Source organism: Gadus chalcogrammus, chromosome 5 (assembly GCF_026213295.1).
Source record: "Gadus chalcogrammus isolate NIFS_2021 chromosome 5, NIFS_Gcha_1.0, whole genome shotgun sequence".
NCBI classification, from domain to species: domain Eukaryota; kingdom Metazoa; phylum Chordata; class Actinopteri; order Gadiformes; family Gadidae; genus Gadus; species Gadus chalcogrammus.
In genome coordinates this window covers 18,902,592-18,925,689 of record NC_079416.1, presented here as the reverse complement: position 1 = coordinate 18,925,689, position 23,098 = coordinate 18,902,592, and the positions used below count along the sequence as shown (strand labels likewise).

The window sequence follows — 23,098 nt, the reverse complement described above, 5'->3', positions numbered from 1 at the left end:
AGAGGAGAGAAAGCGAGAGAAGGAGTAGATGAAGAGAGAGGGATGAGAGCGATGAGAGAGAGAGTGAGACGAGAGATGAAGAGAGAGAAGAGAGAGAGAGAGAGGAGAGAGACTGGAGAGGATGTGATGAGAGAGAGAGAGCGAGAGAGAGGGGGAGAAAGGGTGACTCAGGCAGAGGGTGTGAAAGGTCTATTGAGTCTGGCCCCGGGAGTCGCACCTGCAGGCTCTATTCACCGCTGTGTTTACACACTGTCATCCACAATTAACAGCGCTCCCTCCGCGGCCCCTCCCCCCGGCCCCTCCCCCCGGCCCGCGCCCTTGTAGAGCTCTAATTGAGCGTGCCACTCCGCTGATTGAATTAACAGCTTTGGCCCTAGGACCCCGTATGCTGCCCCCCCCCTACAACCACACACACACACCCTCTTCAGGAGGGTGTGTGTGAATGAGTGTGTATGTATGGGTAAGTGAGTGAGTGAGTGAGTGAGTGAGTGAGTGAATGAATGAGAGAAAGCCGTCTTAAGTGTGTTGATGTTGTGTCCAGAGATGTCCCTCCTGTTGGCAAACTTAATGTGACCAAGGGCCAGGTAGGGGCCATACAGGGCTAGATGTTAACTATAGGGGCCAAACAGGGCTTAATATGAACTTTATGGGCCATACAGGGCTAGATGTTAACTATAGGGGCCAAACAGGGCTTAACATGAACTTTATGGGCCAAACAGGCTAAATGTGAACTATAGGGGCCAAACAGGCTAAATGTGAACTATAGGGGCCAAACAGGGCTAAATGTGAACTATAGGGGCCAAACAGGGCTAAATGTGAACTATAGGGGCCAAACAGGCTAAATGTGAACTATAGGGGCCAAACAGGGCTAAATGTGAACTATAGGGGCCAAACAGGCTAAATGTGAACTATAGGGGCCAAACAGGCTAAATGTGAACTATAGGGGCCAAACAGGCTAAATGTGAACTATAGGGGCCAAGCAGGCTAAATGTGAACTATATGGGCCAAACAGGCTAAATGTGAACTATAGGGGCCAAACAGGGCTAAGTGTGAACTATAGGGGCCAAGCAGGCTAAACGTGAACTTTAGGGGCCAAACAGACTAAACAGAGCCAATGTGTCCAGTCTTGACATTTCTATGGTTAAATGTTTAATAAGTGTATTAGTACATTTATATGGTTATATGTCTAATTAGTGTGAAAATAGGGTCAGACGTAGGAAAATATTAAACTGAATCTTTTTTTGGAGAGGACCCATCTTGTGTTGTTCTTTCGGTTTATAAAAAAAGATTCAGTTTAATATTTTCCTAGCATTTTGTCTGCTAGCACCAGGAGATACCTAAGGCCGTAAAGGCTGCTCTCAAACAGAAGGTGAGTGAGGAATAATCGGGTAACTCAGGGGAGCTTATACCGACTAAAGCTCTATCTATACTAAGGTCTGATAGCGCTGAGGTCTGTCGGTGTGCGTCTGGGGGGCCCCTGGGTCCCCCCGACGGTGCACCTGGAGGGCCCGAGGCCCCCCGACCCGGCTACGGGCCCTCGGAGCTGGGGACCCCGGCTGCACCCAGCGCCTCACCTCTGGGTGAACCCCGCTAGTTCAGCGCTATTTGTGGGAGTAAAGCCCTCTCCACAATAAAATTAAAAGCTGCTCACACACTCTGTGGAGCAGAAACAACCCCACACAAACACACACACACACACACACACACACACACACACGGCCAAACCCTTTCACCTCCTGCCTGGCCCCTCCTAGGTCCTCATGCCCCTAGCTAGGACGCTCCGCTCAGATACCAGCCAAGGTCAGAGGCTAATTAAACTAACACACACACACACACACAGACACACACACATCCCCGAAACACCCACACAGCAGGTCGATAGTTTAGTGGGTCATCTTCACTGCTGCTCTCACCCCAGTTATCTAATACACACCCTCTTCATGCTGCCTACTCCCATTCCCTCCTTCTCTCTCCCGCCCTGATATTCTCTCTCTCTCTCTCTCTCTCTCTCTCTCTCTCTCTCTGAAATTCACATACGTACATTATACATCTATATTAATATTCACAGATACATACAAACACTAATATAAACATCGGCATCAATCAAAAGAAAATGTGATCTCTCTAAAGATTAAAAATCAATTTGATATGATAAAAATATCAATAAATGTTCAACTAAAGAAGTCAGTTTACACTTGTTGATGGTTTAACAATCTCAATATGAACACGATATGATATAAAACATTGCATTACATTTGTATCACATGTTTATATTTGAGCACCTTCATTATTGTCCATTATTACTTTTTATAATAAATATTTAGATCCCATATAATTCAGACTGTAGGATGGACAATACATTTGGAAAATCCTTTTTTTCTACCAGACACTGGTAGAAAAAATAAGTTTATTGAATTGATATGTATAAATCTTTCATCACTCAAAAATACCTATACATACCTTGTCTGTTTAAATTGAAATTGAAAAAATTGAAAGTTTGGAAATCTGTGTGGCGGAATAAAATATGTAGAGAAATGTTAATCAAAGTATGCTATTGGACATGTTTATGAGAACGTATTGCGTATTTTACTGCATTAAAGATTCGTTCGGTCCCGGGCCAGGAGTAGGCCTACACCAATCCCTGCAGAAGGGTCACGGGTGAGACAATCTGGGAAGCCCTGGTCAAGAACTACAACAGAGAGAATCGCACCGTTTTTCTGTGGGGATGTGGCAGCACCTAGTGGCTACATTGGCCCATTGCACTCTAGATAATCCGAGACGGAGATTCCCAGATGGCTGGGATTACACGGTGATGCGAGTTCATAATCAGGCTACCCCACGCCGATTTTCATATCTTTTCAGAAATATGCTAAACCCTAGGCAGGCCGACTATTCATATGTACCAGCCTGGCGTCAGATCTGCTTGAATTTAAATGTCGTATTTAAATTACTTTGTGTCCCATGGTAAAATGCAGCCGCCGGTTCGGTTGAGATTTAAATAGTGTTGTGTTTAGGCTGCTGACGTGAAGGATTCATCATTAAAATACTTTCCTCGTTCCCTTATACTAATAAAAGCAATTCCATCACCCGCACAGAAAATTGTAACATATTTCTAAAATACATTGTGGCACAGATCTCTGATATTGTCACTATGTATTTTAGCAATATTTTGCAGCTTGCATATATTCTTCTTTTTTTCAAAAATGTAAAATGTGTTTGCAAAACGGAATATATAAAATATATATATTGAATAGGCCTAAATAAAAAATGATAAAATAATTTTCCAGTTTGCAAATACATTGAATTTACATTTTCTGTAATTAATTACAGGACAACACGTTTATAAGGGCGTAAAGTGGAGTCTGGCATCGTGTTTCTACAGTAACAGTCTGGGTTTCTCTTCAGGAACAAACTACTCTTGATTTCACCTTCTCCAGTGGACATATGGTGCGCTCGATGAGCTGCGAGTCTATTCTTGTCCTCACCCCAGCAGGCGGGGCTAAGGAGCCCGGAGAGGAGAGATGCTGAGAGGGGCAGGTGGGCTCCATGATGTTTACTACGAGATGCTCGTCGCAGAGGGACGTTCGGTGGACGTTCTCCCACCACTAATATCCTCCTCCCCGCCTTATATTTTACCGTGCCAAAAGGGGATTTGTGTTTAGAGCTGATCTGGGGACGCTATGTTGTATAACTGAGCTCGGCGGTGATTTGTGGTGGACTGCGAGAGGCACCGTCTGTCCGTGTCGGGTCGCCCGGGGCTTCGGCGATGTGATGCTCCGTCGCGGGGTTGACAGAGAAGGTGGGCTCCCGCTAACGCGGTATTATGCCGGGATCACGGGACCCGGCGCAGAATAAACTGGAACTGAGCATCGCTTTTCTAAACGTTTGGCAAACTGGCAGGTGAGTCGATGTGCTCCTCCTGAACTATCACACTGCATGAAAAACCGATTCGTTATAAATTAATATATGTGCATGTGTACGACCGATTTAGCTAAGGTTCCGCGGATCCCCATTGAACATAGCTTATAGTGGATGACCGCCAGTAAATCTAAAGTGTAATAAGCGTTGGTATGTTGGTTTGTGAGCCACAGTGCAGTCGAGAGGCCTGCACATCCTTCATGTGTCAATATAAAGGGGGCCCTTGCAGTTTTGTCAGCTGTTATGCGCACAGCACGGAACGGAATCCAATAACGCTTAGCATTGCTTGTTCACCGTTTTCCCTTTTTGGTTAAAGCTTCCAAAGCCAAACGTCACAATTGTGAGGACACACTGACAGATGTTTGACAAGTCGCATGCCTATACTGCAGCAGGAGAGCATAACTGGGTCAATTGGACTAGACCGTGTTATATAGAGTGAAAAAACACATAATGAGTAATCAATTATTTCAGCCTGGTAACTCCGAAAGTAGAATTCCTATTCAGGGACTCCCGTGTGTGTGTCTCTTGCGTTACGCAATTTCCCCGAAGGGCATTAAGTCTCATCTGGCGTAAAATCACTGGCCGCACCGATGTGTGCAAGGATGCATGCATCCTCTATTTATGACTCCTCTCTGCCGTGCCCCCCCTACCCCCACCCCTGACAGACTGCATGCGTCTCCTAAACTGCGCTACTCCGTTAGCGTGATAATCCTTAGACTGAAACCTCTGTTCTGTGCCTCCGGCCCCCCCCACTGCAGTACCCCTCCATCATGGTCGACACGTCCGAAGTTGAGGATCAGTGCAAAGGCCCGCACTCGGACACCCCAGGCCTGCCCAATCACGTGCACCCGGACGCCGCCGGCCTGCCCAATCACGTGCACCCAGACGCCGCCGGCCTGCCCAATCACGTCCCCCGCCGGCCCGACGAGGGGGACGGCATGGCGGCGGAGGACGACCCCGACGGAGACGCCGGCTTCCAGACTCCGCCCACCGGCAGCTGCGAGCCCAGCCCCTGCCACTCCGCAGCCCCCGGCAGAGGGACCACGGCCGCCGTGTGCCCCCCTCCCAAGCAGGGAAGCCCCCCCACCGAGCGGGGAAGTCCTCCCCCCCAGAACGGAGACCCTCCTCCCCCTCCCCCCCAACAGGGAAACCCCCCCCCCCAGCAAAGCCCCCCCCCCCCGCCCAAGCTGCACCTGGACCTCTACAACTTCGAGTCCCCGGTGGCGGAGGGCAGCCGCTACGTGCTGACCAGCCCCCGGTCCCTGGAGGCGTGCGCCCGCTGCGGCGTGAAGCCCGTGGAGCTGCTGTCGCGCCCGCTGGCCGACTTCGCCCGCGAGGCGCCGGGCCGCTCCATGCGCGTCGCCACGGGGATGTTCGAGGTGTACGAGCGCGAGCGCCACGGCAAGCTGAGGCAGTGCCGCGAGGAGCGCGAGCGCATCGTCCGCGAGGAGAAGAGGCGGGTCCTGGCGGCGGCCGTCAACGGGAACGCCGCCGCCGCCGCCGCCGCCGCCGCCGCCGCCGCCTCGTCTCCACAGCGTTCCGCGGAGAAGAGCCCCGACTCCGCCCGGGCGGGGTCCGGACCGCTGACGGCGTCGGCCCTTCACGACGCCGGAGCGGCGCCCGTGAGGTCCGCGCCCTCGGGTCCGGCTGCGAAAGCGGGCGTGGCCGCGTCGTCAAAGGCCTCGCCCACCAAGGCCGGCCACTCCCCGAAGTCGGGGTCCTCGAGGTCGTCGAGGACCGGGTCGTTCGGCTCCGCCTCCTCCAGGGGCCCCCACCTGGGGACGCCGAAGCAGGCCGCGCCCTCGTCCTCGGAGCCGGGGAAGACCCCGAGCAGGGTGGCCTCGTCCGGCCCCCCCCCGGTGACCCGCAAGTCCTCCGGGGGCAAGACCTCCGGGGGTAGGTCCTCCGGGGGCAAGTCCTCCAACACCTTCCCCCGGTCGACCCCCAAGCCCCCGGCGTTCCCCCGAGCCAACTCCACCCTGGCCTCCATCGTGTGCCGGCAGGCCGCCCCGGTCCCCTCGCTCCCCCTCAACGGCGTGCCCGGGGGGGCGGTGCCTCAGCACAACGGGCACGGCAAGGCCAAGAGCCACTCCACGGAGTCCCTCCAGCGGCGGCTGGAGTCCTCCACCTCCAACACCACCGTCACCACCGCCACCACCACCACCACCTGCACCTCCTCCGAGTCGGGCGCCTCCTCCTCCTACAGCTGGGAGGCCGGCCGGGACCACTGGGCCAAGAGGTCCAGCCCCCGCGCCCGCACCCTGGCCACCTTCAACTCCCTGATGGGGCGGAGCCTGAGCCTGGGCGACCTCAGCCACTCCCACCAGACCACGCAGAAGGTGGAGCGCATCGTGCGCGAGGTGCGGCGGCGGGGGCTCAAGGCCGTGCCCGAGCGCGACCGCAAGATCGCGGCGCTGATGCTGGCGCGCTACCAGGAGGAGGACATCATGAGCCAGACGCGCTACGTGGCGCACCTGCAGTGGGACAGCGAGAAGCGCATGGACGAGCTGCGGCGCGACCAGGAGGAGCGCGAGAAGCAGCGCGCCGTGGTGCAGTGCCAGCGGGCGTGGCACTGCCAGGTGTCCACGCGCCAGCGCCGCCTCAGCCAGCAGGAGCGCGACTCGTCGGCCGCCAAGCTGCGGCAGGCGGAGGAGAGCGAGGAGCGCTGGAGGGAGCTGTCCGAGCAGCAGGAGCGCGGCCGTCTGCAGAGGCTGCAGCAGGCGTCGCGCGAGGAGAAGCAGAAGAAGGCGCTGCAGGAGCAGAACCTGAAGGCGCTGGAGGAGGAGCGGGGCGCCGTGCTGGAGCAGGAGCGCCTCCTGCTGGACGAGAGGCTGACCATGGCCGAGCTGAAGCGGCAGGAGACGGAGCACCGCGCGCAGGAGGACCGCCGCGGCCTGAACCGCGCCGAGAAGCGCCGGCACGCGGCGCTCATCCGGGAGATCTCGCGGCGGGAGCAGGAGGAGCGGGAGGAGGCCCAGCGCGCGGCCGAGGGCAAGCTGAACCGCTCGCTGGAAAACTACGGGCAGATCGTGGAGCGCCGGGGCCAGGAGCTGAAGGAGAAGGCGCGGCGCGAGGAGAAGCAGATCCTGAAGGCGCGGCGGGCGGCCGAGCAGCGGGAGCGGCAGCAGCAGCAGCAGCTGGAGGCCCGCGTGAAGGAGGCCGACAGGAGGGCCGCGCAGGCGGCGCTGGCGGCCGAGGAGAAGGCGCGGGAGAAGGCCCAGCGCGCGGCGCAGAGCCGGCAGGAGAAGGAGAGGCTGCAGCGGCTGAACCGGCGGCGGGTGGAGGACGAGGAGCAGCAGAGGCGGGCGGAGCTGCTGCAGTCCATCGAGAAGAAGCTGGAGAAGAGCGAGCAGATCTTCAAGGAGAAGCGCGCCGTGCTGGAGAGCGCCCGCTCCACCGCGCGCGCCTCCTTCCACGTGCGCGACCGCGTGCGCGAGGAGACCAACATGCGCACCTTCGACAAGATGGCGCTGGAGGCTCAGCTGGCCGCCGGGCTGGACGGGAAGTGACCCCGCCCCCCCCCCCCTCCCCTCCTCACCCCCGCTGGGGGGCTGTGACGAGGGCCTCGGTCGCCAGACACGCTGGGCCCCCCCCCCCGCCGACACGGCCCTTAGCTTTAAACAGCTCTGCCCCCTCACGGAGAATCATCGTGTTTTACCCCCATGTTTACTTATGTGTTGCTCTACGGAACGTCTTTTTCCCTCCAAGGCTCCAGAAATATGAACTAAAATGAAGTTGGTTGTGATGACGTAACAAGATGCCCCGAAACATAAACCCGGGCCGGACACTCAGAACTAAGATGGGAGAGGGGGTCCTGAGAAAGCTGCCTTTTGGAGCAGCTAAACAAACCCCTCTCCTCTGCCTCCTCCCCCTGCTCTCCCCCCTCTCTCCCCCTCGCTCTGCATTCACTCCCTCAGCCTCTGCACCCAGAGTTGGTGCTGAGATGAAAAGAGCCATTGTTGTCCAGGAAGCACAAAACCATGAGGTCTTCAGGGGGCTTTTAAAGCAGGCCAGCGCTGCTTTAAGGGGCGGCGACGAACTGAAAGGCAGCAGGAAATAGATTCCACTGCGCTGCAGAGCACACCCCCCCCCCACACCCCCCCCCCCCCCACACACACACACCCCCCTACTCCTCCAATGCACTAAGTTAGAGCTCCTTTTGTAGAATCTGTGACTCGTCCTTACTGAAGCACCGGCCCGCGACAGACCAGCCCCGGGGGGTGAAAGTCATCTCTCTACCCCCCCCCCCCCCCCACACACACATAACCCCCCGACACACAGTCCATCCAGGAGGAGGAGTTTAGAGTCCCAGCCTTCAGTCCTTGCATCCTATTGGTTCTCCACGACAGCCACGCTGAGCGCACACATCGGCCACACACCGCCACTTCAGCCTGACTCCTTCCTCTTCCCAATGACTCCTCCCACCAGTGACTCCGCCCAGCGCAGACCCTCCCACCGCCTCACCTGAGATGGGGTGAGGACGTCCGCCGACGCCACACAGGTATGCACAGGTGACTGGTGACCGGTTCCAGACGGTTTGCTTGTTTCTTGTTTTGAGCAGGTCATCGTTGGTGGCTTCATGATGTTAGCATCGTTAGCCACAGCGGTTTAAGTGTGTAATTAAACACACATGAATACAATGGACGAGCTAAACGTACGCAACTGGGCCGCACGCGCTACGCCCACTCCCTCCCTGTAGCTCCGCCTCCCTGTAGCTCTGCCTCCTCCTCGCTAGCTCCTCCCACTCGTTCAGTCATGCTAGCGCCGCGCCGGCCAGCGCCCAGGCTCTCTGAAGCTAACAGCCGCTGCGATCCAACAGTTCCCCACGGGCCTTAGATGTTCTGGTTGCCATGGCGATGATAATTTGAACTAGATGAGAACAGTGTGTGTGTGTGTGGTGGGGGGGGGGGCGGGGGCTGTGTGAGCAGCGCATCGTTCTGCGTAGGACCGGCGAGCAGCTTGTTCCTCTGTCGGGGACGTTCTGCGGGGTTCCATGTTGTGTTCAGAGGCCGGTTCTAGGGGGACCGAGAGAGGTCAGGAGGTCTGGTTCATCCCAGGTTACCGACACGCAAAGGTACCGCATTCAGTGGCACGGTTCTCCACGTAGCTGTTATCCCAAGGTGAAGCTGCCCTCTCTCTCTCTCTCTCTCTCTCTCGAACTTATTTTCATTCCCCATCAGAAAACTGCTGATAGACCTGCCCTCCAACTCCTAGTCCTAGTTAACCCCTGACTCACCGACCTAGAGCTGGCTAGTGTAACCAGCTGACGTTAGCATGTAATGGGCTAGGCTAACCAGCTGACGTTAGCCTGCAGCTGGCTAGGTTGACCAGCTAACGTTAGCCTACAGCGGGCTAGGCTAACCAGCTGACGTTAGCCTGCAGCTGGCTAGGCTAACCAACTGACGTTAGCCTGCAGCTGGTTAGGCTTACCAGCTGACGTTACGCTGCAGCTGGCTAGGCTAACCAGCAGATGTTAGCTGGCAGAGTCGCTGCTGTGCTGCGATTGGTCGGTCGGGATTGGTCAACACTTACTGAATGTTCCGAGATAACTTTTGGAGGACAGAGGAGGAGGGGGGAGGTCAAACAGGCCTAGAGTGCTGACCATGGGGGAGAGAGGGAGAGAGGGAGGGAGGACACAGGCCTAGAGTTCGACCGTCGGGGGGAGAGGGAGAGAGGGAGGGGGGAGGACACAGGCCTAGAGTGCTGACCATGGGGGAGAGAGGGAGGGAGGAGGAGGACAGTCAGGGTAGAGTGCTGATGGAGGACTCCCCGCTTCAAACAGATAACCGTGGGGGAGGAAGGAAGAAGGGGGGAGGGAGGAAGAAGGGGGGAGGGAGGGGAAGGGTAATGAGGCAGCAGTTTTGCGGGGGAGTGCAAAATGCCCGGTTAGATGAAGAAGTCAGCCGTCAGAAGTGGTTATTTCTGACTCCTGGTGACAGCTGCCTGACGGCAGATTAGCAGGAGAGAGGGAGGGATGAGAGAGGGAGGGAGAGAGAGAGAGAGAGGGAGAGAGGGAGGGAGGGAGAGAGGGAGGGAGGGATGGAGGACAGAGAGCTGAAAGGACGGCGAGCAGTTTAACTTAAAAAGTATGACATTTTCATTTTGTAAGCGTCATACGTCACCCAGGTGTTCCTTGCTCCTGGCAGATGATCGATTTGACCCAGATGTATAGCCTATACAACAACATCAAACTGTTGGTCGTATCCTCCACCACAGGATCAAATGTGTTCTGTTTATTGGCGTTTTAATAAAACATTGTGAATGGGAGGATGTTTTTGCCACAACCAATGGGCAGCTCATGTGACCCCCGGTATGATGAACCCCATCCACTCACGTCTCCCCAGGGTCCGCCCCAGGTCCCGTTGTCCAGGGAGGGGCCAGGGTCGTCGACGTGCCCCCCTGTTGAAGTCCAGTCCCTTGGAGGTCCACGCTGAGCCCCCGGACCACCAAGAGATCCGGACCGAACCAGTTCATCAAGTCCGCCTCAGATGAACACGGCGGGCAGGCGGCCATTTTGTGCTGAAGCTCAAACTGATGGACTTTACCTCGTCATTATTCCCATGATGCATTGCTTTCTTTCTCACCGACCTTTAACTTAAAGGGGACCTATTATGCTTTTTTTTTTATGACCTATAAACGTTGTTATACTGATTGATAGTCATGTTTAACCATACTAAAGTGTCAAATAATGACGTACATGCATTTCGACGTATTCCCTGCTGACAGTCTGGGGTGGCTGTGCAGAGCGCTCGGAACAACGTTTGCGATTCACTTGTTCACATTTCCGGTAAATCATCTACGTAGAGGCACTCCTGCCGCGGCCCCATATGCCTGGTCCAATCTGCCCGCGCGCACGCTCCAAGGAAGGTAACCAATCACAACGGAGTTGGGTTGGCAGGAGGGGGGCGAGGGGGCGGAGAAGGACGAAACCGAGCGTTGACAGAGAATGCTGAAAGCGCCCAGATGAGAGGAAGAGTTTCCCGAAAATCTGCATCGTTTTTTTTGTATGGTTAAACATGACTATCAATCATTATAACAACGTTTATAGGTCATAAAAGTCGAAAAAGCATAATAGGTCCCCTATAATGAAATAAAAACCTTTCTTAAACTCTGAAACGTAAACAATATTTACCTCATTATTGATAAACACGTTTGGAACTTAGCATAGCTAAAATCTACTCTAAGCTCCAATGCATTCTTGGAGTACAAACCTGAAAAGTTTATCATTCCTCTGTGGTCTTACTGTGGGGGGGGGTACCATGACGACGAAAAATAGGGGACACTGGGGGGGTGAAGTCTATGCTTGTATAAAGAGGACAGCGGGTACATTTCCAAGGTTCAAACAAAGCTTTATTGACGTCAAGGCATGACATTCTGTTTCTTCCTCTCAACATCCTGTTCCTGTTCCTATCCTTTACTTATCCTCATCTTCTTACGACCATTAGTATTATTGTTCTTATCATTTTATACATTATCCAAAAACAGCCTGCTTTTAGTAGTTTCCATGGAGTTCAGACCATCAGATGCAGCGTTTATTAGAAGGTTAGAGCTTGTGGTCTTCAACCCCCTGTGATTGATGAAGACACCTCCGCTAATCTCATCAGATACCAGACAATAAAGACAACCCTTTTACAAGACCCGGTCGCGTCTGTGTGCTTTATTGTCCAAAGAAGTATTTAAAGATGTCTGCTGGCGTTTTAGGAAACTGCAGTTGGCTCTGTGATTCACGGTAACGCGTTGTGTGTATGCTGCTCATGTCGAACGGAAAGAGGAGCACTCGCCCCAGCGGTGACTTTGGTTTACAGGTGCATACAGGTGGCACATCGTCAACACCTCTCAGCTACAACACATCTATCACATCTTCTTGGTTTAACTTTAGATCCTAGAAGCGGGGCTCTGTCGGGCTAAAGGTTTGGTTTAATGCCTCCTGTTGGGATTTCGGATTGGCTCCCTGGGTTTCTAGAGTGATTAAGTGGGGAGAGGGAGAGATCTCTCTCTCTCTCTCTCTCCCCCTCTCCCCCTCTCCCCCTCTCTCTCTCTCTCTCTCTCTCTCTCTCTCTCTCTCTCTCTCTCTCTCTCTCTCTCTCTCTCTCTCTCTCTCTCTCTCTCTCTCTCTCTCTCTCTCTCTCTCTCTCTCTCTCTCTCTCTCTCTCTCTCTCTCCCCCCCCCTCCCTCCCTCCCTCTCCCTCAGCCGCTCTCTGTCTCCGTGGCGTGCTCGGCGGTGGCGTTCTTGCGTGTGATGATCTTGTACACGCCCTCTCTGAAGCCGCTGTCGGCCGTCAGCCTCCAGGCCGCCTCTCTCAGCTCTTCCATGCTGCCTCCCCCGTCTCCCCCTTCGCTGTTGCCCTGGGAGACGGCAAAAGACTTGGAGTGCTTCACTGAGGGGGGTGGAGAAGGAGGAAGGAGGAAGGGTTACTGGAAGGAACTGGTTTGATCTCACAGACCAGTTGAACTGGGGATCTACCAATACAATTGTTCCTGCCGATAGGAAGGTTTCCCGAAGTGATGTTGGGACGGGATATCATTTTCGTCAAACTTTATTCCGAAAGTTTTATTATCACAACTCATAATTTGCTATGCATGTTATTTACACTTTAATCCTTTAAAGAAATGGGGTAAAGGTGATGCTAACAGTGGTGTACATTGAAAAACGTAAACGTAAGTTGACTGGCTTCTACTGGGAGGGATGTGAACCCTTGACTAAAGGCTTATATTGGGAGGGATGTGAACCTATATAAGAGGGATGTGAACCAGACTCTAAGGGGTTCTACTTGGAGGGATGTGAACCTAGGACTAAGGGGTTATTCTTTGAGGGATGTGAACCCCTGACCCTTAGGGGTTCCACTGGGAGGGATGTGAACCCCTTACCCTTAGGGGTTCCCCTCTGAGGGATGTGAACCCCTGACCCTTAGGGGTTCCCCTCAGAGGGATGTGAATCCCTTACCCAAAGGGGTGGTATTGGAGGGATGTGAATCCCTGATTCTAAGGGGAGGTACTGGAGGGATGTGAACCCATGACTCTAAGGGGAGGTACTGGAGGGATGTGAACCCATGACTCTAAGGGGAGGTACTGGAGGGATGTGAACCCATGACTCTAAGGGGAGGTACTGGAGGGATGTGAACCCATGACTCACGCCAGTGGCGGCGGGAGGCCCTGCGCTGCACCCTACAGCTCTTGATGCGGCGGGCGGCGGCCTTGTGGAGGTACACGGCGTTCTTCATGATGGCCGGCAGCTTGGCCTCGATCTCAGACGCACAGATACACTCCTCGAAGAACTCTGGGTCACACACACGGACACACACAGGCATGCACACACCCACATACACGCACACACACACATGCACGCACACACATACACACACACACACATTAACACCTGTACATATGTATATTTAGTTATTTTTAAATAAACAGCAGTGATTCACCATTAGTCCCAAATCCACATTGTTGATACAATATTGGTTTGAACAAATAAGTGTAATATAATAATAACAGTGTATTATTATTAGTATATTAAATAGAATTGTGTGTCAAACCCTACATCGATACTAGGATGTTGTTCTGGTTCAGACCCCTAGGGGGCGGTCAAGGACCGTATAACGTAAGCACTACTCCAGAACCACAGGAGAGTGAGGCTGGAGAGGAGAGTGAACAGGAGAGGAGAGTGAACAGGAGAGGAGAGTGAGACTGGAGAGGAGAGTGAACAGGAGAGGAGAGTGAACAGGAGAGGAGAGTGAACAGGAGAGGAGAGTGAGACTGGACAGGAGAGTGAGACTGGAGAGGAGAGTGAACAGGAGAGGAGAGTGAGAATGGAGAGGAGAGTGAACAGGAGAGGAGAGTGAGACTGGACAGGAGAGTGAGACTGGAGAGGAGAGTGAACAGGAGAGGAGAGTGAGAATGGAGAGGAGAGTGAACAGGAGAGGAGAGTGAGACTGGACAGGAGAGTGAGACTGGAGAGGAGAGTGAACAGGAGAGGAGAGTGAGAATGGACAGGAGAGTGAACTCGACAGCGGAGTGAGGCTGGACCGGGAGTGGGTTGAGGGATGGGATGACGTGTAGCAAATGACCAGAAGGTGGATTAGAATGACTGCGCTTCAAGCTGGGTGCCCCCCCCCCCCCCCCAGACTCACTCCTCAGCTGGGTGGTGCCTCCCCCCTCAGCTGGGTGCCCCCCCCCCCCCCCCCCCCAGACTCACTCCTCAGCTGGGTGGCCCCCCCCCCCCCAGACTCACTCCTCAGCTGGGTGCCCCCCCCCCCCAGACTCACTCCTCAGCTGGGTGACATCGCCCCTCATCCTCTCCTCGGTGGCGCTGCTCCTCTCCAGGGAGCTCAGGCTGTTCTCCAGGTTCTGGAGGGCCTCCTCCGCCCGCTGCAGCCGGGTCTCCAGCTGCACCCGGGACTCCATCTCCGCCTGCGCCCCACAGACACCACCACCACCACCACCACCACGCTTTAGCTATGCAGAACTAACACCACCAACCGCAGCAACCACCACGGTTTGGATAAGATGAAGATATATAGAACTGACACCACCACCACCACCACAGCGAACACCACCTTGATTAGGATAAGATGAAGACATGCAGAACTAACACCAACACCCCCACCACCACCACCATGATGTTAAATAAAGGATGAAGACATGCAGAACTAACACCAACACCCCCACCACCATGATGCTAAATAAAGGTTGAAGACATACAGAACTAACACCACCACCACCACCACCATGATGTTAAATAAAGGTTGAAGACATACAGAACTAACACCACCACCACCACAGTTAGGATGGGATGAAGACATGCAGATCCAACACCACCACCACCACCGCCACAAACACCATCAGCATGATGCTTAATAAAAGATGAAGTGTTTTTCAAGGCTTTTTAACACAGGCCAACTGACACAGTTAACATTAAATTTCACCGTTTTGTGAACATAACATACTATTTATTTATTCTTTCTATTAATTATGCATAAGTGAATTCTATTCAGAAGAACTTACTATTGGAATGGATGCTATTAAAGTATCGTTTGCATACATTTTGTATTCACTGCCAGTCACATTTCAAACAACCTGAATCCATCATCGGAGTTTACACCGATCGCTCACTCCGGCTTATTAAGGTCACCTCTAGGGGGCAGCACTCGGCTGAACGAGAGGGGTTGTCATGGTTACCTGCAGCTCGGCCTCTGTCTGTTGCTTGTCGACGGTGAGTTGGGCGAGAGACTGCTGCAGTGTGTGGGCCTGGGAGGAGTAGAACTCTCTCTCCTCCTGGAGGAGCTGGGACCTGTGCTCGTTCTGCCTCAACCTGGGGGGGGGGGAGAAGAGAGAGAGAGAGAGAGAGAGAGAGAGAGAGAGAGAGAGAGAGAGAGAGAGAGAGAGAGCGAGAGCGAGAGAGAGAGAGAGGTTATAAGAAGTATGTTGAGAGACAAATACACATTTAAACACAGTAAATCACAGTACAGCAAACCCCAACACACAGGGGGGGGGGGCGTGGAATCATCTAGGACCCCATGACATGTCACTCAACAGTTGACCCCCGGCCTCTGAGGTAATCAGCATAATTCATCCTGTTTCCAGGGCGGACCACAACAAGCTGCAGCTGTGTTCGAAATCGTTCCCTATTCACTCACTCACTATTCCCTATATAGTGTTCATGATATAGTTCACTATATAGGGAACGACAATTTTTAAAAAAATATATTTTGAATGTTACATATTCTATGTTAAATCCCAAATAAATTGTTGACATTTCTAAACGGAAGCCGGAGACTCCATCATTAAATGCATTTGTTTTTCGCGGTTATTCAGCTATTCAGCTTCTTCGTCTCCTCCGGAAAAACCTGACCGCATTGCATTGTGGTATACGGGAGTAACATGCAGGGAACATCGTATGTACACTCAAATTGGGGTATTTTAAGTCCAGTGCATGAAATTAACCACTGAGAATTCGAACACCACTACAAAATGGCAAGCTACCTATATAGTGCACTTTATCCGTGATAGGGAACGAATTCGAACACAGTTTATGTGTCTGTTCCATGCATGAGTGTGTGTGGATGATGGCTGGTTGAGGCAGGCTCACCTGGCCCGAGTCGGACTGATTGGACTCTGGGGCCGGGAGAGGCTGCACACCTGTTGCACATTGAGCAATCAGTGTGCCCAGGTTAAATCACTCACTCACTCAGGGAGTGGGTTAGGGTTAGGGTAAGGGTCACTCACTCACTCACTCAGGGTCACTCACTCACTAACCCACCCTGCGTTCTTCTCTGGCGGAGGCCCAGCTAAAGTAACCAGCATTTAACATTGCAACACTTACAAACACATGTCGTCTGTATCCTAACATGGCGAGCCAACACAGGACCAGCCTATCAGAACCACGCTGGGACTCTCCCACTCTGAGGTCCGGATACAACCGCCCTGTGGCGACAGCCGCACTCGGCGTCCGCCGTCCAGTAATGACGGTAAACTCTGACCTAGTGCCCGTCCTCCCAGTGTCCTCTCCCATCCAGAGATGACCACCACAGGCCACGCGGTCGATGGCCACCGCACCAAAGCTACTTCCTGTCCCCCGTATCCACAGTGAGCGGCCGCCCCAAACATCAATACATGTTTCCACGCTCAGCGGGGCCATTAGTGGGGGGGCCAGGAGGACTTTTACAATCATTCCCGGAACACGTCATACCGCCCTGTGGACTGGGAACATCGTAACCCTTTACAGGATACAAAGATTTGATCGGGCTGTCTATTTCAGATCAATTATATTGTCGACACTAGTGCAGATCAGGACCTACAGTATACGTGTCTGGACTTATTTGTTACAGCACTTTTGTTTACATCCATTTATACTTACAACTTATGCAAAAATACTTCCAGACTCCTATAACTAATGCTATATGTTTAGTTTAAAAACATTTACTACTGTATTTCAGCATGACATTTCTGAAGGGGGTTTACCACAAAGAAAACTACATCTCCCACAATGCACCTCTCCCCTTACAGAACTGCAGTCATGCTCACTTGGCCTCGGCCGTGTCCTTCTCCATCAGCAGCAGCTTCATCTGGTCCTCGATGTGACGTAGGTCCTGGAGCAGGTCCCCGTCCTCCTCCTCCTCCTCCACCTCCTGCTCCTCCCCCCCCACAGGCCCCTCCTGCTCCGGGTGGGGGGGCACCACCTTCACGCCAAGGAGCTCCAGAGTCCTGCGCTTCTCCTGAGACAACTCCTGGAGAGAGAGGGTGGGAGAGAGGGGGTAAGAGGGAGAGAGGGGAGAGCGAGATGGTAAGGGGGGAGGATGGTGGTGGGGAGAGAGATTTAAGGGGGGAGGGAGAGGGAGAGGGAGAGGTAGAGGGGAGAGCGAGATGGTAAGGGCGGGGGGGGGGATGGTGGTGGGGAGAGAGAGGGGGGAGGTAGAGGAAAGGCGGGTGGAGAGAGAGATGGTAGGGGGGGAGAGAGGGAGGGAGAGTAAAAGAGGGGGAGTGATAGAGGAGAGATTGGGTAGAGACGGGAAGAGGGGGAGAGCACATGCATTGTCTTATGTAAGGAGTTCCAAACTGTGTGGAAACATGAAATGTATGAGAGGAACAAAATGGGTGAAAGTAATTGACAGACAAAGGTTTACCTCAATGGACTTCTGCAGTAAAACCGTTAAGCTGCTGAGTTCTTCTTTCTCCGTCTCCACGCCTTTCAGGCAGTGAGCCGTTCCGTCCAGGTCCCTGTCGACAGCGTGGTGATACAACTACAACTTTCAGCAGCCCCCATGCTTGTACAGGACTCTTCCTTTTGCCGCAGTGCTCGCTTAGCTTAACTTTAGGGGATCAAAGACTACAACTCCCAGAAGACCCAACATTCTTATAGGCCTCTTCCTTCTGTTACAGCGCTATCAAAACACTTTACAGTCCCATTGGTAATCTGTTAGTTCGACTGTTCGCCCTTATAAACCAACGTGCTAGCGGTTAGCTAAAATTGTAGTTCTTACATTTTAATCTGCTCCTGCTCCGACTTCAACTCCGAGACCACCTCCTCAAACTTCATCTTTTCTTCCGCCAGAACCTGGTTCAGACGCTCCAGCTCCTAAAGAACACCAACAGAGAATGAACAGAGGAATAAAGCGATAGAGATATAGAGTGATAAAGAAATAGGATGACAGAGAGAGTTCACAAAGACCAAGAGATTGTGTGTGTGTGAGTGAGTGAGTGAGTGAGTGAGTGAATGAGTGAGTGAGTGAGTGAGTGAGTGAGTGAGTGAGTGAGTGAGTGAGTGAGTGAGTGAGTGAGTGAGTGAGTGAGAGATTGGAGACAAAGACAGAGGGATAAATCACCTCCGTCTGGGCCCTTTGGTAACTCAGCTCCTCTGTCTCCTCCATCAGTTTATCTGTCCACAAAGAAACACCAAAACAATAATAAATCTCAACTTCTCATAATACATCTCAATCACTCATCATGCTCCCCTTGTTCCTACGTCTCCTTGGTGTTTCTGTCTGTTCGTCTGAGGCCCCCAGAGAGACCAGGGCATCTAGTAGGAGCCTTACCCAGGTACTCCTGCTTCTCCTTGGCCAGCTGTAGTCCCTGGGCCCCCAGGCTCTCGATCATGGCCTCCCCGAGCTGGGCATTCTTCCAGGTGCTGCAGGCCACAGGAGAGAGCGCTAACATTAGCTTGGGTCAGTCTTTGTTCTTGTGTGTTTACCGTTTACTCAACCTGACAGACGGATGTCTGTTAGGGCATCTTGCCCAAGGACGCCTACAGGGTATTACCCAAGACCCTTTTGTCCGGGAGGTAAACCCCCTGACCAGGAGACCATCTGGTCCGCTGTATGCTACTGCTAACAAAGTGAATGTTTGCACATTTTTTACTCAAGATCATCCAGGATATTAGGCTGGGTAGAATAGGCAACTTTACATGCTTTTTCCTCTTTTGAAACGGTAAAATTACATGTTCTTTGAAGTAAACCAAGGATCTAAAATGTTAGCCAACAAACTTATTAAAGCTTATGATTTTCTTCTGTTTTTTGCTTATTAATCAAGAGCTGGAGGGGGATTTCAGGGATTTTAAAATGACTAGTCTTCAGGGGGACGACTCGTTAAACTAGTTTAAACCCCTGCACCCTAGTGTCTGGTAGAGAGGAGGGCGAGCATCCAGTATGGGGGAGAGATGGGGGAGTTAAAGAGGGGGAGCAGGTACCCACATTTTCCCAGAGTCCTGCAGCAACTCCATCCACTGGTTCTGCTCCTGCGAAGAGTCGGCGGCCAGTACCACAGCACCCTGGAGAGAGAGTACACACAGTATTACTACTAAAGTACCACAGCACCCTGGAGAGAGAGTACACAATATTACTACTAAAGTACCACAGCACCCTGGAGAGAGAGTACACAGTATTACTACTAAAGTACCACAGCCTCCTGGAGAGAGAGTAAACCAACAGCCAAACTGTCTGATCTGTTTGAAGAACTCAAACATAACGAAGGGAAGAAACAGCGCCCTCTCTGGTGAAGAACGGAAGGGAAGAAACAGCGCCCTCTCTGGTGAAGAACGGAAGGCTTCCGATTCTGGCGCCAAAGACAACAGCGGTTGTTTCCATCATGGAGGCGACTTCAGACGGTAAAGAGGCTCTTCTAATTTCTTTAAGATAACTTTACAAAACACAGACGAAAACGCCAGGTGGAGTGAAGGTAAAGCTCTGACCGTGAAGCCGTCCAGCCCGACCGTGATGGCGAAGGGCATGCCCAGGTCCTCGCTGGCCGTCACCACGCACCCGCCCAGCGGGATCACTCCCTGGGGAGGGTTGGACAGCAAACAAGACCATCACGTCATGGATGTTCAAGATTACACTCCATGTTAAAGATGACACAAAAGATTACACTCAAATTTTCGTCATAACAGTTGCATTCCATTTGATGTATAAATCTTCAACCATACAATATTAATTCCAGATGATAATTCGGTGTTATTAACAACCTTCCTTCGCTATATAACCCACCGGAACGTTGCAGTATTCCCGTAACTTTGCGATGTAGCCCGTAGCCTACCTTGGGGTGGATGTTGAAGCACCGGCTGGTCTCAAAGTTCTTCTTCTCATTCTCTGCGTAGTAGAGCAGGAAGCTGTCCTTGATGATGAAGAACCTGCACACAGGAGAACCTTTAGCGGAACGTTTGGTCAGATTTCATCCGGAGCAGCCAACAGTGGCCATTAAGACATTTATCTGGCTCTGCAGGTGGGTTACCTTGGACCTAAATGGTCCCTAGGGTTATAAACCAGTCCAGGGTTCTTGTTGGGTCTGCTCTAAGGATTCCACCAGGTAGGCCTACTCTAAAAAGGTAGGCCTACTCTAAAGGTAGGCCTACTCTAAAGGTCCCACCAGGTAGGTTTACTCTAAAGGTAGGTCTGCTCTAAAGGTCCCACCAAGGTAGGTCAACTCTAAAGGTCCCACCAGGTAGGCCTTCTCTCGAGGTCCTGCTAGGCTAGTGGCCTGCTTCTCTTTGATCCAACATAAACGCCAACAGAGTAGAAACTGCATAGAGGCAAAAGTAGTCCCGGATTCTACTGTGTTATGTAAACTAAGCACTTTATTCCGAGGTATCGAGCCAGGAAATGTTTTGTTCCAAATGTATACTCTGAGCAAGACCTATAGACCTTCTAGTGAACTAATACTCAGACCTTCTACTGAACTAATACTCAGATAGACCTTCTAGTGAACTAATACTCAGAGATAGACCTTCTAGTGAACTAATACTCAGAGATAGACCTTCTAGTGAACTAATACTCAGAGATTGACCTTCTAGTGAACTAATACTCAGAGATAGAACTGATGAACTAATACTCAGAGATAGAACTGATGAACTAATACTCAGAGATAGACCTTCTAGTGAACTAATACTCAGAGATAGACCTTCTAGTGAACTAATACTCAGAGATAGACCTTGTAGTGAACTAATACTCAGCGATAGACCTTCTGATGAACTAATACTCAGCGATAGACCTTCTGATGAACTATTATGAAATAGTTGCCTCAAACACATTCTTTTTCATTATAAAGCATGTTGATGTCGTCTTTCAATACAAAGTAGCTTAGATATTCTCTGCGTCAGAGAAAAATATTAGAAAGCTTTTTGATCATTGATTTGATGATTATTATTATTTTTTTTAAAGACAAGATTATTGCAGTAATTCCATCTAGATATTTGTTCCAAATAAGCCATTAGCAGGAACAGAGCCAATAGGCAGGCCTGAACTAAAGATGAACAGATGTTGACCTTTGTAAGAGCAAAAGCTTGTTTTGTAAATCTCCCTAAAACTCTGAAGAGGAGTTCCACCAGCTTGAACTTAAAAGCAGTTTTAACTTCACACATGTCCAAACTAGAGCTGTCTAAATATAGTTTTATTCTCAAGTCTAGACCTCGCTACAGACCTATAGACCCTCTAGAAAGATAGACCTCCCTCCATACCCAGAACTCACCAGACCAAGGCCCATAGACCCAGATCAGAACACCAAAACCATAGACCGTCTAGAAACACTAACCAGACCCAGAGACCCCCTAGAACTCCTCACCAGACCCCCTAACCAGTCCCCTCGACCCTCCGGACCCCCCTTATCAGTCCCATAGACCCTCCAGACCCCCGACTCACCTGCGGGACCACTTGGCAGAGGGCCGTCCGAAAGGCCTCTTCCAGAGCACCCCTTGGGCCTGCACCTTGGTGCTGAAGTCCAGCACCTCAGGGTCCGTCTGCTCCATGGAGGACCAGGGCGAGAACACTGCGCTCCTGCTGCCCGACAACGAGGAGGAGAACATCTCCCAGCACCTCCTCCTGCCACAGACCCACCCGCCGGGAGGAGGAGGAGCGATGGGAAATCGATGGAATTAAAAACAGCCGTCAGTCAATAAGGACCGGGAGCGCATCACACATGGGACGAGCGGACGGACGGACGGACGGACGGACGGACGCAGGGGCCACGAGTCGATGGCTTCGATGAGCCGCCGGCGAGTATGGAAGCAGCGACCGATTCAGCCGGCGGCTGGAGGGAGACAGGGGATCAGCACCGGGACGAGGGAGGGGGGAGAGACAGAGGGAGGGAGGGAGGGAGGAGGGATGGAGAGACAGAGGGAGGGAGGGAGGGATGGAGGGATGGAGAGACAGAGGGAGGGATGGAGAGATTGAGCAGGACAGAGAGAGGAGAGGGAGGGATAGTTATGGAACGAGGGTCATGAAAGAGGGATAAAGAGAGCGAGGGGGGGGGGGGGGGGGGGGGGGGTAGAGAGAGGGAGGGATGGAGGTCAGGGAAGAGAGCCGCTTTAGGAGCGTGTTGCTAAAGCTGGGGTTAGATGAGCTTGTTCCGTGAGAGGGGGGTTATTCAGATTACTGAACTCTGTTCAGATTACACCCCCCCCCCCCCCCACCGGCCTCGTCCACTGGATCCAGCGCTTGGCAGGTGAAGCCTCCGTCTCCCTCTCTCCCTCCCCCAGGTCCCAGCTCCTCCAGGAGGAGAGTTCTACCCATTCCAGGCCCACACGCCACAGCAGTCTCAACCATCTCTCTCTCCCCCCCTCCCTCTCTCTCTCTCTCTCTCTCTAGGCAAAATCAGATAACCTCTGGATTGCAGTCAGCTTAACGATGGACAACACGTGTCGTCATGGCGATAAGTGGAACTGCGGCCGAGGGATTGGAGGGTACTTAATGCACGTCGCCCGCTCTCCAGGAGCGGGAAAACAGCTGGAACGTCGGGAATGATCGGTTATTTACATTGAGCCATACGCTGGAGAGCTGTTGACATGTGGTGCGTTCAGAGCTCCGACCAAGAGCTGTCATGGTACACATTCTCTGACATTATGAAACAGCCTTATCATAATCAGACTCTGCCCCCCCCACAAAGTATTAACGGTATCCCATAACAAAGCATTAAAACATAAGCCTCTTCCAAAACCCTTCTACTTGAATACAACGGTTGAATACTTTCTGGGTGAATAAAAAAAAAAAACACATTCCACAAAAGAAAAACAATGTAAAACAAAAAAAGCTTTAATAGTCATAAAACACGTTGCTTTACAACTTTCTCACAATCAGAAGGAAAATGGAAATAAGGCAGAATTCATAAAGGAATGACAGAGAAGACAATCCCCCCCCCCCCCTCGTGTGACATCATCCAGCGACGGAGCTCTCCCCAGAACCCCCACAACCGACCGACC

At 52.4% G+C, this 23,098-nt stretch overlaps 3 protein-coding genes across 3 annotated transcripts in view; 1 reads left to right on the top strand and 2 right to left on the bottom strand.

Moving 5' to 3' along the window:
* smoc1 (SPARC related modular calcium binding 1) overlaps positions 1 to 3,548 on the bottom strand; it is a 27,270-nt gene extending 23,722 nt beyond the window's left edge. The window contains exon 1 of the mRNA XM_056589762.1: positions 3,429 to 3,548. Within this exon, the coding sequence (XP_056445737.1) occupies positions 3,429 to 3,548 (120 nt within the window). The remainder of the gene's footprint in view (positions 1 to 3,428) is intronic.
* A 1,140-nt stretch (positions 3,549 to 4,688) lies between these two features.
* ccdc177 (coiled-coil domain containing 177) lies at positions 4,689 to 7,427 on the top strand. Its single transcript, XM_056589761.1, has 3 exons — positions 4,689 to 4,943; positions 5,031 to 5,788; positions 5,819 to 7,427. The coding sequence occupies exons 1-3, from the start codon at positions 4,689 to 4,691 to the stop codon at positions 7,425 to 7,427; spliced, it is 2,622 nt and encodes an 873-aa protein (XP_056445736.1).
* A 4,678-nt stretch (positions 7,428 to 12,105) lies between these two features.
* plekhd1 (pleckstrin homology domain containing, family D (with coiled-coil domains) member 1) lies at positions 12,106 to 21,706 on the bottom strand. Its single transcript, XM_056589760.1, has 13 exons — positions 21,543 to 21,706; positions 19,945 to 20,038; positions 19,601 to 19,690; positions 19,104 to 19,180; positions 18,450 to 18,541; positions 18,240 to 18,292; positions 17,898 to 17,992; positions 17,541 to 17,634; positions 16,942 to 17,144; positions 15,097 to 15,229; positions 14,184 to 14,328; positions 13,052 to 13,195; positions 12,106 to 12,296 (listed from the first exon to the last, which is right to left on the bottom strand). Exons 1-13 carry the CDS (start codon positions 21,704 to 21,706, stop codon positions 12,106 to 12,108), a joined length of 1,575 nt encoding a protein of 524 aa, XP_056445735.1.
* Between the last annotated feature and the right edge of the window lie 1,392 nt (positions 21,707 to 23,098).

What these genes read in the sequence shown, in the direction of transcription:
- ccdc177 (XM_056589761.1), top strand. Translation starts at nt 4,689, where the DNA reads ATGGTCGACACGTCCGAAGTTGAGGATCAGTGCAAAGGCCCGCACTCG. An exon ending in CCAGCCCCTGCCACTCCGCA is followed by an intron (nt 4,944 to 5,030) that starts GCCCCCGGCAGA and finishes CCTCCCCCCCAG; the next exon opens with AACGGAGACCCTCCTCCCCC. An exon ending in CCCCCCCCGGTGACCCGCAA is followed by an intron (nt 5,789 to 5,818) that starts GTCCTCCGGGGG and finishes CTCCGGGGGTAG; the next exon opens with GTCCTCCGGGGGCAAGTCCT.
- plekhd1 (XM_056589760.1), bottom strand. Translation starts at nt 21,706, where the DNA reads ATGTTCTCCTCCTCGTTGTCGGGCAGCAGGAGCGCAGTGTTCTCGCCC. An exon ending in AAGGACACGGCCGAGGCCAA is followed by an intron (nt 15,230 to 16,941) that starts GTGAGCATGACT and finishes CCCCCCCCCCAG; the next exon opens with GTTGAGGCAGAACGAGCACA. An exon ending in AGACAGAGGCCGAGCTGCAG is followed by an intron (nt 14,329 to 15,096) that starts GTAACCATGACA and finishes TGTGGGGCGCAG; the next exon opens with GCGGAGATGGAGTCCCGGGT.